The following is a 17156-nucleotide window of genomic DNA, read 5'->3' on the forward strand; positions in this document are numbered from 1 at the left end:
ACAGTGTTGGGTACATGCTGCATGAAGATGCGCAGCGTTTTGAAGGCTCCGATGATGGAACACAGAAGGCATTGATGTGAGCCCAGAGAGAGAGGGTGCCCGAGAGGGACAGCAATCTGGCAGTCATGTTCCCCCAGCTGCAGCATACTGCCAGGTTTTCGACAGTGATGAGGAGGGAGGGGATGATGAGGTCAATGACTCTATGTGGGTGCCTGATAGGAGAGAGGAGGAGCAAGAGGAGGACGAGGCACAGGCACGTCTCCAAAGAGGCAGGATGCCCTCCAGGGGCCAGCACACCAACTGCATTACATCGCAGAGCTACGCCTGTGCAGGGCACTGCTGTGTCTCAACGTTACTGCAAAAGTTCTTTGGTGTGGGCCTTTTCTGAGACATGTGCATCAGATTGTACCGTTGCTATTTGCAACATATGTCTCAAGCACATCTCGCGTGGCCAAAACATCACCCGCTTGGGCACCACATGCTTGACCAGACATATGTCGACCTGCCATGCAGTTCGTTGGCAAGCATACCAGAAAGACCCACACCAAAGAACAAAGCGGACCTCCCCTTGCCCCTCATCAGCTGGGACCTCCAACCTCACTAGACCCTCAGTCCTCTCTGAAGCCTGCACTGATAGGACTGAAGGTGTAGAAATAGGTGTGTCACAACCTAGTAGTACATACAGGAAATCTACTGATGGTAGCAGACAAATTTCCCTGCCCCAGCCACTGCAGCGCCGAAATAAGTACTCTCCCAGCCATCCACATGCCCAGCGGTTGAATGCTAGCTTAGCGAAATTGCTAGCACTTCAACTGCTACCTTTTCAGTTGGTAGATTCTGCCCCCTTCTGTGAGTTTGTGGAATGAGCGGTACCTCAGTGGCAAGTACCCAAATGCCACTTTTTCTCACGGAAGGCGATTCCCGCTCTCTACCGGCATGTGGAAGACAATGTCCATGCCTTGCTGGACAGGGCGGTCAGTGGTAAGGTGCATCTTACCGCTGACTCATGGTCCAGCAGGCATGGACAGGGACGTTACCTCTCTTTCACGGCGCATTGGGTGACTCTGCTGGCAGCTGGGAAGGACGCAGGGCAATGTACAGTAGTGTTGGAGGTTGTTCCGCCACCACGCCTCCATAACACTACTACTGGTTGTGACACACCTCTCTCCTCCACCCCCTCCTCTAATTCTTCCTCTGTGGCCTCTTCCTGTGCTGATGTTTCCTCTGAACCAGCCGTGCTCCATAGGCGTGGGGCTACGCAGGAATGCAGGCAAAGAGATGCCATGCGGTCTTGAGCTGGTGTGCTTGGGAGACAGGAGCCACACTGGGGCAGAGGTTCTGTCAGCTCTACAGGGGCAGGCTCAGAGGTAGTTGACAACACACCAGCTTAAGCCAGAAATGGTGGTTAGTGACAATGTCACCAACCTCCTCTCTGCTCTGCGACAGGGAAAACTGACCCATGTGCCCTGTTTTGCTCATGTTCTGAATTTGGTGGTGCAGCGGTTCTTGGGCAGGTACCTGGGCTTACAGGATGTCCTGAAGCAGGCCAGGAAAGTCTGTGTGCATTTCCGAAGGTCATACAATGCCACTGCTCGGCTGACAGACCTCCAAAGGGAATACAACCTGCCCAAGAACCGCCTAATCTGTGATATGCCCACCAGATGGAACTCTACATTGGCCATGCTGCAGCGGCTGCACATGCAGCAGAGGGCCATCAATGAGTACCTGAGCCAATATGGCAGCAGAACTGGGTCAGGGGGGGCTTGGTTTTTTTCCCCCACGCCAGTGGGCCTTGATCAGGGATGCAAGCACTGTCCTGTCACCATTTGAGGAGGCCACGAGGATGGTGAGCAGTGACAGTGCATGCATCAGTGAGACTGTCCCTCTTATTCACACGCTACGTGGAATAATGGACAGGGCCCTTGAGGCAGAACAGAGGGAGGAAGAAGAGGACTTTCTTACCTCTCAAGGCCCCCTTTATCCAGACAGTGTTCCTGCTTGCCCACCTAGCACACAGGAAGAGGATGTGGAGGAGGAGGAAGAGGATGATCTATCAGCAGCATGGAGGTGGATCCTAGCACTCAGCAGCAGCAGTCTTTAAGGGATCACTTAGTCCCACGGAACCCGTGGACTTTTACGTGGCTGGGATGAGGTGGCTGCGGATCCTGTCATCCTCAGTGACCCAGAGGACTGTGCCCCGAATGCCTCAGCAAACCTACGCTGCATGGCCTCCCTGATCCTGCAAAGCCTGCGTAAGGATCCTTGTGTTCGTGATATCAAGGAGAGGGACCATTACTGGCTGGCAACTCTCCTTGATCCACGTTACAAGAGTAAGGTTGCAGAGCTTATCTTGCCATCGCAGAGGGAGCAGAAGATGAAACATCTTCGGGAGGCCTTGCAGAAGGGTCTGTGCAACGCGTTCCCAGAACCTGGGGGATTACCAAATCCTGTTCCTGGGCAACGTGTTGCTGAGGCTTTGGTGAGTCACAGAAGGAGCGGTGGAGAAGGTGGCTGTCTGAACGCATCGGTCAGACAATTTTTTAGTCCTCAGCCCCAAGGTATGACCAGTTCCAGCAACCATCGCCAGCGTTTGGTTTACATGGTGCATTAATACCTAGGGGCAAGATCAGACTTGGACAACTTCCCCACTGAAAATCCTCTGGCTTACTGGGTCTTGAGGGTGGATCACTGGCCAGAGCTTGCACAGTACGCAATTGAGCTACTGGCTTGCCCTGCATCCAGCGTTCTGCTGCTGGAGGCTTTGTGACTGATCATAGGGTGCGCCTCTCCACCGACTCCGTCGATCGACTGACCTTCATAAAAATGAATCAGGCTTGGATCAACACCAGCTACCAAGCACCTGATGCTGATGTAACTGAATAATTTTTTTGAAATGTCAGATCCCTTTGAGACTGCCTATGCTGATGCTGAGTGACTGCACTGTTATGCTGCTGACTGAATATCCTTTTCCTCCTCACTGATCTTGCTGATAGCTAGTAAGAAAATGTTTGTTTCTGGGCTCCGCCACCAGTGCCTAAGGCCCAATTTTTTTGCCCCTGTTTAACAGGGGCATTTAATAACAATTTTTGATGCAATACTTTGCATGTGGCTCTTTGTTGCGCTCCAATTACAGTATCTGTGAGGGGTTGCTGTGTTGTGTTGTGCCTAAGGCCGGATTTTTCTGCCCCTGTTTAACAGGGGCGTCTATTAACAATTTTGTATGCAATACTTTGCATGTTGCTCTTTGCTGAGCTCCAATTACATTATCTGTGAGGGGTTGCAGTGTTGTGGCACCGCCACCAGTGCCTAAGGCCCAATTTTTCTGCCCCTGTTCTAGTATTTTTCTTTGTTTTGATTATTTTCTAATTTGAGTTCATTCTAGCTTTCTCCTACGTTATCATAGTGTCATGTTGATTTTCCTGTACTAAATACTCATCGTTGTCAATGTAAACACCACACATCTAGATTTGTTCTTTTAGGCAGCATTGATATATTAATAAGCCACACATTGTTGAGTATCCAAAAATATTTATTGTATCAAACTTAAAATGTGTCATTTTTTTTTTATATCTTAATATAAATCCTTTAATTTTTTTTTGTCAAGATATATATTTTTGCTTTGACATACTTGTCTACATCTATTTTTTTTTTTATATATATTTTTTTTAAACCCTCCCCAGCACATCAATGAAATTCTTTCATTTTTGGTCCACCTTTTGGTTTTTCTTTTTAAACTTCTCTAAGGCGAGGTTTGTGTCCTCTATTTTTGCCCTGCAGGACAAGATCTCCCCAATTAAGACCTGGGCACTGTAGGTGTCCAATCCGCCCCCAACAGCTCAAACACCTCCTGAAATTTGGGAAAAAAAACATGTATTACAATTATGCAGGCCTAAATGTATTACCTGAAGCTGTGCTGTATGACACTGACCTGATGTGGTGGCATTTTCCACTTCCTGCACATTCAGCGAGGGTGGGACTTGCCTCTGTGTGGGGTTAGTCGGCTCCATTGCTGCAGCTTGATTGCGCCCTATGAGATTGTAAAAAAAAGGATGCATGAATCAAAAAGATTAGAGGTCTGAAAGAGGAAAATCAATCATTCTTTTTATAAAGTGTGGTACAATTGTCTGTTTTTACAATCCTTCTAAGCTTAACACAGGATTTTATCCATTACCAAAGCTGCTGCATTTCTCTATCTTTGGCCCAGTTTCCTACATGGAAAAACAACAAGTATCCACTGGATCACCTCTGTGTGACACCCTAACTAGGTTGTTCTTGTGGCCAACACTCAGTGCCGATCCTGACCTCCCTGGGGCCCTAAGCAAAATGACATGGCACATTAAAAATGAGAAGCGGGGGGCGCTGACGACAGTGACATGTCACATTAAAGAAAGTTGAGAAGTGGGGGGGGGGGGTTCTGCTGTCGGAAATGACATCTTACATTAAATTGAGAAGCAAGGGGTGCTGACTTCTTGCCTCTTCTCCCATGCAGCCAGCGAGTTGAGAAGCGGGGTGAGGGGGCGAAAATGACTTCTTACCAGGCGGGGCCTCTAGTAATTTGGGGGGCCCTTCGCAGCTTTGCGGGGCCCTAAGCGGCTTGCATAGTAAGCCTATAGGGCGGATCGGCCTTGCCAACACTTCTGCTACTGAGTCCATATGTGTAACCAACTGCTGAGCATACTCTCCTTTTACTGTATATTGACTTAAGTTGGATTATTTAAATCTAGTTAATAACACATCTACATTAAATAAAAAATTGGTCTCACATAAAAAGATCTAAAATAGAATGAACAACCAATTATTATGCCCACAAACTTGAACCTTGAGACATCTATTCTTGAACTGTATATATACACAACCTTAAATATAAAGCACATGCCGCAAAATAATAAAAACAAATATTCAGAGTACACATGAAAATTACTTACGTCTTCTGATGACTCTTCGAATTCTCTCCATCTGGTCCGGCTCTCTGATTTTCAAATCAGACCATCTCTTGCGCAACAGCTGCCTGGACCTCTGCACCTGAATTTTGCATGGATAGTCTTCCGTACCTTCTCCATGATTTCGGCCTTGACTTTATTTGGGTTCTTGTAAGGCCCTTTTTTGCAGTTGTAGTCCTCCTTTTTAAGAATAGCCACCATCTCGACCATCTCGTCGAAGGTCATGTTGGTGGCTTTGTACCTCCTGCTCCTCCTGGTGTGTGCCTGGCCTCTCTCCTGAATGGTTGCAGCTTGCGGTCTCTCCTCCATCATGTCTTCACCGTCTTGCATTGACCAACCGAAAAGGGGCGTGGCAATCACTAGAACGATCGTCATGGGCGGGAAAACGTGTGGAGCTTCTCACATGCGCAGTGTATAAAGGGATATTGCGTGAGTGAGCACGTTGTTCACAGTTGGTAGAAAAAGTCAGAAAAACGATCGTGCAGTACGACGATACGAAACTTGATTTTGGACTTCATGATCAGTGGATGAGTTTGTGGGTTAGGTATGGGGAGAAAGCTAAGGCTTGACTGACATTAACTTTTTTTGCTTAATTTTGACTTGCAGAAATAATGGAGGCCTTCAGAGAACAGGAGTTCTTCACAGAATTTGTTCAAAGGGGGCCCCAGATGTCAACCCCACCTTTTTTCTAGAATTTTTCTTTCCCAAAAAAAAAAAATTTAAGCCAAGATCTGGCATTGTAATGGCCCACCCCAACCCTAAAATAATCGACATATTGTTGCCACACAGCACGTGTGCTTTGGGGGGCCAAGTCTGTATGGACAGTCTCACGGGCCACCACCACTGGAACATCAGTGGCCTCATCAGGCACAAGTGTCATGTAGTTTGTTGAGGGTCTCTTTAGGAAATTGTGCAATATGCAGCAGCAAAGTATGACATGGTTCAGATTCTACTTAACAAACCTACAGTCCTTATCTTGTTTGCACCGCCTGTATACTGCTGTTCAAAGTATATAGGGCCAAAGGGTCTTGTCAGGGCCAATCCTCCCTATAGGCTCACTATGCAAGCAGCTTAGGGCCCCGCAAAGCTGCAAAGGGCCCCCAAATTACTAGAGGCCCTGCCTGGTGAGAAGTCATTTTCGCACCCTCACCCCGCTTCTAAACTCGCTGGCTGAGTCATTTACGACAGCAGAACACCCCCCTTCCCCCGCTTCTCAACTTTCTTTAATGTGACATGTCACTGTCGTCAGCGCCCCCCGATTCTCATTTTTAATGTACCATGTCATTTTGCTTAGGGCCCCAGGGAGGTCAGGATCGGCACTGGGTCTTGTAATGACCTGGGGGGAGTGGTGGCGGGGAAACTCATGCTATTTTTTTCAATGATTTTTAACCATATTACAGGGACCAAACATTACATTAAAGCCGCAAGCAGTATTAAATTACTTTTTTCTGAGAGTAATCTCATGTTGTGCAGGGACATTTCTAAACATGTGCCACTACTATAGACACCCAGCAGGTACGATATTTAAAATAATTTTTCATTTTTTTTTTTTACTTTAAGCATCATTAAAAAAAATACAGTTTTTAAAACTTTTTTTTGCATTGATACATGTTCCCTAGGGCAGGACCCGGGTTCTCAAAGACATTTTCCAACAATAACTTGAATATTGGGCTTTAAAATGAGCACTTTTGAATTCGAACGTTCGAGTCCCATAGACTTCAATGGGGTTCTAATTATTTGCGCGAACGTTCGGTCTGTTCGTAAGTTCTGGTGCGATCCGAACGTGGGGGTGTTCGGCTCATCCCTAGTGCAGAGACAGTTCTAAGTACAGGAAAAATTTGCTTTTTCACATGCTTATTTTTCACCCCCCAGGTACGAAATTTAAAGGAATATTTCACTTTTATTGTTTCACTCTAAGCATTATTAAATTCACTGCTCCCAAAAAAACGTCAGTTTTTAAAACTTTTTTTTGCATTGATACATGTCCCCTGGGGCAGGACCCAGGTCCCCAAACACTTTTTAGGACAATAACTTGCTTATTAGCCTTTAAAATAAGCACTTTATATTTCAAATGTTTGAGTCCCATAGACTTTAAAGGGGTTCTAAAGTTCACATGAACATTAAGTGTGTTCGCAGGTTCTGGTGCAAACCGAACAGGGGGGTGTTCGGCTCATCCCTATTTGCTGCATTGCTGAAGTTTCCTGTTAGCTTCTTCCTGTGAGCCTAGCCTCGATTCAGAGCCTTCCATATTAAAGAGTAGGTGGGGAGAGGTTCAAACATGTGGCTGACATCTCTGACATGGCTGATGTTGTGTTTGCTATCCAAATCAGGAACAAGTAACCTAAGGGTAACAGCATTGGAGTTGATTTACTAAAACTGGAATGCAAAATCTATTGCAGCTCTGCATAGAAACCAATCAGCTTCCAGTTTTTTTTGTCAAAGCTTAATTGAATGAGATGAAGTTAGAAGTTGATTGCCTACCAAGCACAGCTGTACCAGATTTGGCACTCCAGTTTTAGTAAATCAACCCCACTGTTACTCCATAGATACAGTACAGTCAGTGAGCATAGCTATTCTAGGACAGGAAGTATGTTGCTGGCAGGATCACCAGGTAAAAACAAAGGAAATAGTCTGTAGCCTAAATACTAAGGCTCTGTTCACATATGCAAATTGGATGTGTTTTTAAACCGCATCCAATTTGCATAACGTGAATCAGAACGGCTTTTCATAGAGCCAGTTCATACATGTGCTTTTAAAAGGGGTCCTGTTCAATTTTGGGTCTGTTTCAGGTGCGATTTCAGGTAAAAATGCACACCTGAATATTCCTGAACCGTGGCCACATATGAGTGAACACAGACTAAGGACTCTTAAGCTTCAAGACATTTTTGTTTTGGGTTTAGATACACTTGAGGAGAAATTAGGCAGTTTTTGTTTTTTCTTTGTAACTACATATCCACCATCTTTCAAAAGAGGATGGAGCAATTTACCACATATACTGTATGTACATGACCTTGACTTTTGGTAAATGCTGTTTCTGCATAAATACTGTATGAGGGAAATGTTGCAATTTCTACCTCCTGTTAATTGAAGTTCCATGACATTCATACCTCCTAGACATAAATCAGTCACAGGCCACACTTGAATATGAAATATTTTGCTATCTTTATCTTTTCTCTCCTGAGAATATTTAACCCATTATCATCCTCTCACTAAAAAGAAAGTATTTTGTTTTTAAAATAACTGTTATCTTTATGGTTTGCCTTTTCATCATTAAAATGTTCATTCACTATTGATCACAGAAAATCTTGCTGTTCACTTTTCATTGTAACATTAATGCTTTACCTTTTTCTAATAATTCTCTCCTTAGAGCCATTCAGTGCAGATGTCTGGGTGATGATGTTTGTCATGCTTCTCATTGTGTCTGCTGTGGCTGTATTCGTATTTGAATATTTTAGCCCAGTGGGGTACAACAGGTGCCTTGCAGATGGAAGAGGTGAGATTACACATTCCCTGTACCATTACAATTTGCCAAACATCCATTTTCTACAATAAAATATGTCTTTATTTTCCAATAAGTAAATTCAAAGTACATGTGTGCCTTAACGTAGAAGTACTCTCTAAAACAAAAACCCCTGCATCTATAGACATACACAATCTAACACTAATCTATCTAGCCATGTAAAGAAAAAATTAATATACATACATACCTTTTTGAAGCTGCTCTGACCCGATCCCACACTGAGGTGTCAGCCGTGGCTTTGCTGTGTAGGTGGGTGACAACGGAAGCCCCATAGTAACTCAATGGGTGATGTCACTCCCCATTAATTTCACAGTCGCTGTCGACTGTGTCCTCTGCAGAGCTTCTGCCGATGGAGATCGGGTCAGATTGGCTTCAAAAAAGATATGTTTACTGATTTTTTCTTTACCGGGATAGATAGGTTAGTGTTAGATCATGGATGTCTATAGATGCAGGTATTTGGGTTTTAGGGTGGACTTCCACTTTAATCACTAAGCTGGTTGACATGTTGTTTTGATATGTTTTTTCAATTCTGATTTTGGCAAAAAAAATATGATCGTTGTATGGTATTCAATATTTGCTTTTTGACCAACAGAGCCTGGTGGCCCATCATTTACTATTGGCAAAGCCATTTGGCTTCTCTGGGGCCTGGTGTTTAACAACTCTGTGCCTGTGCAGAACCCAAAGGGAACCACAAGTAAGATTATGGTATCGGTTTGGGCCTTCTTTGCTGTGATCTTCCTGGCAAGTTACACAGCCAACCTTGCTGCCTTTATGATCCAAGAAGAATATGTGGATCAGGTGTCCGGTCTCAGTGATAAAAAGGTATGAGAGCAGACAAAGTAGTTTAATATTTGTGAATGTAAGATTTGTTTTCTTTCTCTCCTAGGTAAAAAAGTATAATATATAACAAATTACTAATCTATCTGCATGTGTAGCATTAATCATCAGAAAAACTCTTGCTAGTGATTTAAAAGGAAATCTTTCATGGTGTATTTAATGTACAGTATGTTTTCAGTGCAGAGCCCTGCAAATGTTTGAAGAGAGATTTCCCCCAATGAAGTACAGGTCATTATGTGGTGCAGAAATACTAATCACTTCTAACAGCAGCATGTTGGTGTTTTTTGATTTGCCTATGCAAATCTACCATTGCATTTCTAACTTTAAAAATAGATGAAGTGCAATGGAATTGTTCAAATGTGTTGTAGAATTGAGTAATTGTTTCTTGCAAATCTAGATGCATAGCAATGGATTATGGGGCCCAATAGGTAAATGATAGCACTAGCTCCTATGAAAATTGAATCCACAATTTTATGGCTATTACTGTGACAAGGCCTTTCCGTGGGTATTATTATTTAGGTACTTATATAGCGCTGTCAATTTGCGCAGCTCTTTACATATACAATGTACATTCACATCAGTCCTTACCCTCAAGGAGCTTACAACCTAAGGTCCCTAACTCACATTCATATACAGGTGAAACTCGAAAAATTTGAATATTGTGAAAAAGTTCATTTTTTTCACTAATGCAACTTAAAAAGTGAATCTAATATATGAGATAGGCCTCGTACACACGACCGAGTTTCTCTGCAAAAACCAGCAAGAAACTTGCTGGGATTTTTTTTTTGCCGAGGAAACCGGTCGTGTGTACATTTTTCGACGAGGAAACTGTCGAGGATCCCGTCGAGCCAAAAAGAGAGCATGTCTTATTTTTCCTCGACGGGAATGGAGAAAATTGCCTTGTCGAGTTCCTCGACAGCCTAACAAGGAACTCGACGAGGAAAACGATGTGTTTCGCCCGTCGAGTTCCTCGGTCGTGTGTACGAGGCCTTTAGACTCATTACATGCAAAGCAAGTTAGTTCAATCCGTGATTTGTCATAATTGTGATGATTATGCCTTACAGCTCATGAAAACTCCAAATCCACAATCTCAGAAAATTAGAATATTGTGAAAAGGTGCAATATTCTAGGCTCAAAGTGTCCCATTCTAAACATCTAATTAAGCCATAACACCTGCAAAGCGATCCTGAGCCTTTAAATGGTCTCAGTCTGGTTCAGTAGGAATCACAATCATGGGAAAGACTGCTGACCTGACAGTTGTGCAGAAAACCATCATTGACACCCTCTATATGGAGGTAAAGTCCCCAAAAAGGTAATTGCAAAAGAGTTTGGATGTTCCCAAAGTGCTGTATCAAAGTACATTAATAGAAAGTAATGTGGAAGGGAAAAGTGTGGAATAAAAAGGTACACAAGCAGCAGGGATGACCGCAGCCTGGAAAGGATTGTCAGGAAATGGACATTCAAAAGTGTTGGGGACTTTCACAAGGAGTGGACTGAGTCAGTGCATCAAGAGCCACCACACTCAGATTGATCCTGGATATGGGCTTCAAATGTCGTATTCCTCTTGTCAAGCCACTCCTGAACAACAATGTCAGAAGCATCTTACCTGGGATAAGGAAAAACAGACCTGGTCTGTTGCTCAGTGGTCCAAAGTCCTCTTTTCTGATGAGAGCAAATTTTGCATCTCATTTGGAAACCAAGGACCCAGAGTATGGAGGAAGAATGAAGAGGCACACACTGCAATATGCTTGAAGTCCAGTGTGAAGTTTCCACAGTCTGTGTGGGGAACCATGTCATCTGCTGGTTTTCGTCCACTATGCTTCATTAAGTCCAGGGTCACCGCAGCCGTCTACCAGGAGATTTTGGAGCACTTCATGCTTCTTTCCACAGACAAGCTCTATGGAGATGCTGACTTCATTTTCCAGCAGGACTTGGCACCTGCCCACACTGCCAAAGGCAGCAAAACCTGGTTCAATGGCCATGGGATTACGGTGCTTGATTGGCCAGCAAACTTGCCTGACCTGAACCACATAGAGAATCTATGGAGCATTGCCGAGAGAAAGATGAGAGACATTAGACTGAACAATGCAGAAGAGCATAAGACCGCTATTGAAGCATCCTGGTCTTCCATAACATCTCAGCAGTGCCACAGGCTGATAGCTTCCATGCCACGCTGCATTGAGGCAGTAATTGCTGAAAAAGGGGCCCAAACCAAGTACTGAGTACATATGCATACTTTTAAGAGGTCTGATATTGTTCCATGTACAATCCTTGTTTTATTTATTGCATGTAATATTCTAATTTTCTGAGACTGTGGATTTGGGGTTTTCCTTGTCAAGAATATCTTTATTAAATGCAAGAATAAATTGTACATGAAGCATACATTCGTTACAGTAATCAGGTGGTTATTATAACATAAGATTGACTAACAGTATCATCTTTCTTAAACAACAATAAACGGGAATATTTTAGCCATGTTCTGTGTACTTTTGCAGGAAGAGTTTAAGTAGTTAACATAGCCAAATATGTAATCCTTACAACTTGTCCTAGTGGCTAGTGGATAATATATCAAAGATAATACGTCCTTATTTAATGTAACCTTACTACCTATCAACTTTAAATTTCTAAAATGTGCTACCTTTTCAAAGTTGACGGTAGATGCACGAGGGTACTACCTTATGCAGTATCAGATCAGGAAAAGGAAGAAGGGAAGAAGAGGAAGGAAAATGGGGGGGGGGGGGGGGTCAGGTAAGGAAGTCTGCAGGGATGGGCTAGGATCCGTCGTCAAAGCATGAAATGTACAACGGTTATTTTTGTATAGGAAAGCTACCATGGCATCATTACACCTTTATTAAAATTTTCTGGTATAGCATATTGTATCCAAGGGTTCCATATTTTTACAAAGTTGGCGATCGTGTCCGTTTCTAACGCTTCCATTTTGGCGTGTGTCATAGCAATATTCATTCTATTTTTTGTTTCCGTCGTTGATAAAATTGGAGTTTTCCAAGCTTTTGCTATGGTTTGTTTGGCTGCCATAAAGAGTTGTGTTAGTAGCTTGAAGTGCGTGTGTGTTAGATTGATGGGCTTTAAATTCAGTAGTGCCAATTTAGGGTCTGGAAGTATTCTCAATTTAGTCACCGCATTTACCATCTTGAAAATCTTATCCCAGAATTTCTGTACTATTGGACACGTCCACCAAGTATGAAAATATGTACCTTCGGTGATGCAACCCCTATAGCAATGTCCGGTGCAGTTTGGTGCATATTTAGCTATTCTGCTTGGCACCAGGTACCATCTCATTAATACCTTATAGCCCGCTTCCAATGCTATTATATTCGAGGAAGCCGATTTAGTGTTTCGCCATATTTGATTCCAATCCGAGGTATTAAGTTCTATATCCAGGTCACTCTCCCATTTCTGAACATAAGGAAGCTTTGTTGTGTTATTGTGGGATAGTGACTGCAAGTACAGAACCAAAATTGTACCTCTTACATGTGGATTATCTTTACATATACTTTCAAAAGGTGACATCTGGTTTTTCAGAGCCGAAGAGGTCAGATGTGTTTCCACAAAATTTTTTATTTGGAGGTATCGAAACAATTCTGATTGAGGTATACTGTATTTTTTACATACTGTCGGGAAGGGCATGATACCCGATGAATCCAAAAATGTATAGACATATATACAGCCTTTCCTTACCCATTCCTTGAATGTGTTAGGGAAGATCCATGCCGGATAAAATGTTGGGTTTTTATAAAATGAAAGCAGTGGGTTGAGAGGGGACACCAGTGAATACTTGGATTTATAGCTATCCCATAGTGAGAGAGAATGTTTAATAATTGGATTGCAGATTTTCCCGCGTAGCTTGGGAAGAATCCATAGTAAGTTAGCTGGAGGGATGGGATCACACTCGGTTGCCTCAATCGCTACCCAGAGAGGTGTTTCCTTTTTTGCATGATATTTGGCCAAGGTTGAAATTTGCGCTGCCCTATACAGTAGTAGTTTGTAAAATGTGGATATCCTAACCCTCCTTGAGTTTTGGGGAGATGCAAGATTTTCGCCTTTATTCTGGGCCTAGATGTGCCCCATATAAAGGTCGTCATTCTGTTTTGTATTATCCTCAGAAAGTAAGCCGGTATTGGACTCGGGAGCACTCTAAAAAGATACAATAATTTTGGTAATATTGTCATCTTAACTGCGTTGATCCTACCTAACCAGGATAATGGGAGCTGGGACCAGGATTTGAGTAAGTTTGTTATCTGTTTAAGAAGAGGGGGATAATTATAAGAGAATAAATCAGATGTATCAGCCGTTACGTGTGTTCCTAAGTACGGGATGCTCTTATCCGACCATGTAAATGGAAGACCTACTGTGGCTGCACTTAATTCTAGTCTTGAGAGGGATATGTTTAGTGCTACACATTTATTGGGATTAATGGCTAGACCTGAGAACGTCGCGAATCTATCAAGTATTGGGATGAGATTAGGGCCAGTTACTTGCGGGGAAGAAAGAAATAAAAGAATGTCATCCGCAAATAGGCATAATTTATGTTTATGACCTCCTAATTCTATACCTAGGAAAGTGGGGTCTGATCTGATTTTCTGAGCAAGCGGTTCGATAAGGAGGGCAAATAATAACGGGGATAACGGGCAGCCCTGACGTGTTCCTCTTCTGATATCAAATGTGTCAGACTTATATCCTGCGTATTTAACATAAGCTTTAGGGTTATTATAAAGTTCCATAATCCAATTAGTGAAATTAGGGCCAAAGCCCCATTTCTGTAGAGTATATTTTAAATACGCCCAGGAAACAGAATCAAAAGCTTGTTTGATGTCCAGAGAGAGAAAACACGCCGGTATACCCCTTTTCTTTGCTATGTTGGCCAAGAGGCATGCCCTGCGTATATTATCGCCCGCTTGTCTGGATGGCATGAAACCTACTTGATCTCGATTGATTAGAGTACCGATAAAATTGTTAAGGCGGGTAGCTAGTATTTTACCTAATAGTTTTATATCTATGTTAAGCATAGATATGGGACGATAATTGCTACAAAGTGTGTCATCCGAATGTGGTTTGGGAATCATACAAACCGTTGCTAGCAATGTTTCAGGTCTGAAGGTTTTTTGCTCTAGTAAGTTGTTAAATGCCTCTGCCAGTCTGGGTGAAAGTAACTCAGTAAAAGTTTTGAGGTAGTTTGCCGAGAACCCGTCAGGTCCCGGTCTTTTGTTAATTTTGAGTTCCCGAATGGCTAAAGCTACATCCTTTTGCGTAATTGGTTCTTCCAACTGTTCTTTCTGTGATTGACTTATTTGTGGAAGATTAATTTGTGCAAAAAAGGAATCAGCTTTAGATTCGTCAAATACAGTAGTTTCTGAGTAGAGTTGTTTTAGATGTGAGCTAAACTTTTGAACTATTTTAGGTGGGTTGCTGGAGAGAACCCTGTTGGCAATTTTTAACTTTATGGGTTTAAAAGTCTTATTGAGTGTGTTTAGCGCTCTAGCTAAATATGTCCCTGGTTTATTAGCTTGCTTGTAGAAAGCATGTCTAGATCTATTAAGTGTTCTATTCGCCGAATCGGTTAAGAACAAGTCGTATTTCAGACGTGCTTTGTCCAGCCGAGTTCTATTAGTTTGAGTTTGGCAGTTTTGTAGGGCCAGAAATGCTAAGTTGAATTCTGTTTCCAATTTTCTTGCCATCAGTGCTCGCTCCTTTTTTAAGATCCCTATTTGCCGCTGGAATGCTCCTCTGAGGACTGGCTTATGTGCTTCCCATAATGTAAGTGGGGATATTTCAGGGCTTGCATTGAGTTCTAGATAGTCTTTTAGAGCTTGTTCAATCAATTGGCAATGGGCAGGGTGTTTGAGTATAATTACAGGAAGATACCAAGTGGGATCATGGTTTTTCGGAATGGTTGATGCCATTGTGGTGTACACCGCATTGTGATCTGACCAAGGGATGGGTATTATATTTGAATATAGTATTTCAGGGACCATACCGATTGTCACAAAAATATGATCAATTCGGCTGAAGGATTGGTGTGGGTTTGAAAAGTATGTGTAGTTACGTTTTGTGGGATTGTGTTCTCTCCACGTGTCTACTAAATTGTATTTGGCTAATAAGTTGGGAAGGGTCCATTTAGCTTGGTGTTTATGTGTGACATAGGGGGTTTTATCTAAGAATGGAAGAAGGACTTGGTTGGAGTCTCCGCAGATGAGGAGAGTCCCTATTTTATGTGAATTAATTATTTGGAAAAGATGCGATAAGAAGGGTAACGGGTTTAGATTAGGAGCATAATAAGATACTATCGTGATCTCCGTATCGAACACTTGACCTGTTAATATTATGTATCTGCCCTCTGGATCTTTGATTTCCGTTCTTAGAGTGAATGGTGTGGTGCGATGAAAAGCGATAAGGGTTCCCCTTTTTTTGACTGAAGCAGAGGCTGAATAGACTTGTGGATAGGAGGGGTTAAAAAATCTAGGAGTCGTGTTTGTAGTAAAGTGAGTTTCCTGTAGGCAAACAATATGGTCTTTTTTGGCCTGAAATGTTCTGAAGGCCTTGGTTCTTTTCTGTGGCACATTCAATCCCTGTACATTTAACGACAATATATTCAATGGTGCCATGGTAGCTTTACTTCTCTGTCCATCTTACCGTGATAAACCGGAGGACATCTGGCCAGCCCAATCCCTGCAGACTTGGGGAAAGAAAAGGAAAAGGGGTCTCTGGGGTATTTAACCTTGAAAAGGAAGGGAAACACAGAAAAAAATTGTAAATAAACAGTCAACAATAAACCAATAAAGTTTGTTAGGTTTACCTGTGGCGGGGATGGACTACCCCCGCCAGGGGAAAAGGGGATCCCATCAATCCCCCGCTTAATCTTGCAGGGAACTGAGGAGATCATGGTGGAGCACAGGTTGGTTCCGTGCGGTGGAAAACCGCTGTAAATATGTTCAACTAAACACCGTCTGAGGTGTTTTTTCTCAACTAAGCTGTTAATAACATTTCGAACAGGATAACACTAACTACTCGCCTTCTGTTGTTTAGGCGAGAGATATGAGAGGGGGTTAACTATCCTTAATTAATTAAATAAAGAGATTGTAGAATTCATTAGCCTATACCAAAGATGTTTTAATTGGATCATGTGTTCCATTGGAATTTTAGGAAAAAATTCCTCAAGTAGGTCCAATAGTTTGGGTAAGATTAGGCTTCTATTGATCAGATATATGTCAGATTGGGTATCTACCTATTGACCATTAAAACAATGCAGATTCTACACACCAAAACTCGCCTTGCGCCTGGACGCTGACTGGGCTACTAGTGCACGAGGTGGTGTAATGTGGTGAAGCAACTTTGGATATTATAACTAGAGGAGGATAAGATAATGGGTTTTAGAGGTGTCTCTTAGGTACCCGGGGTGTAATTAAATGGTGTGGGATGTCATAAGTCTGAGGGACCCTGCGAATGAAGAGGCAGGCCTTGTCGTTTCCTCCCCCCCCCTCCTCCCCACCCTGAGGTGAGGAGGAGGTGAGGAAATAAAAAGTGTAGGGGAAAGTGGAAAAAAAATGGAAAGAAGTAAGAATGTGATAAAGGTAGGAGTGCAAGGTAAAAAATGAAAAATAAGAATCGCAATAAGCGGTGAAAATGAGAATAAAATTGGGTCAAAAGAGAAAAATTTAAAAGTAGAAATTAAAAATAAGAGTAAAAAAAAAATAAAAAAAAAAAAATAAAAATAAAAAACATCAAGTTCTCAATCCATGCAATCTGTACATCTTTTCTTGTGAAGTGTTCTTGTGACCAGGGGAAGAAGAAATTCATGAGGTCCTCTGGAAGGTGGTCAGTCCATGGTATCCTCTTGGTCT

General features: G+C 42.7%; 1 protein-coding gene across 1 annotated transcript in view; it reads left to right on the forward strand.

The window, feature by feature from the left end:
* Window positions 1–17156, forward strand: part of GRIN2B (glutamate ionotropic receptor NMDA type subunit 2B) — a 1689627-nt gene that overhangs the window by 1485648 nt on the left and 186823 nt on the right. Inside the window, exons 9-10 of the mRNA XM_040359615.1 lie at window positions 8308–8433; window positions 9053–9282. Of these exons, the coding sequence (XP_040215549.1) occupies window positions 8308–8433; window positions 9053–9282 (356 nt within the window). The remainder of the gene's footprint in view (window positions 1–8307; window positions 8434–9052; window positions 9283–17156) is intronic.

Source organism: Rana temporaria, chromosome 7, assembly GCF_905171775.1.
Source record: "Rana temporaria chromosome 7, aRanTem1.1, whole genome shotgun sequence".
NCBI classification, from domain to species: Eukaryota; Metazoa; Chordata; class Amphibia; order Anura; family Ranidae; genus Rana; species Rana temporaria.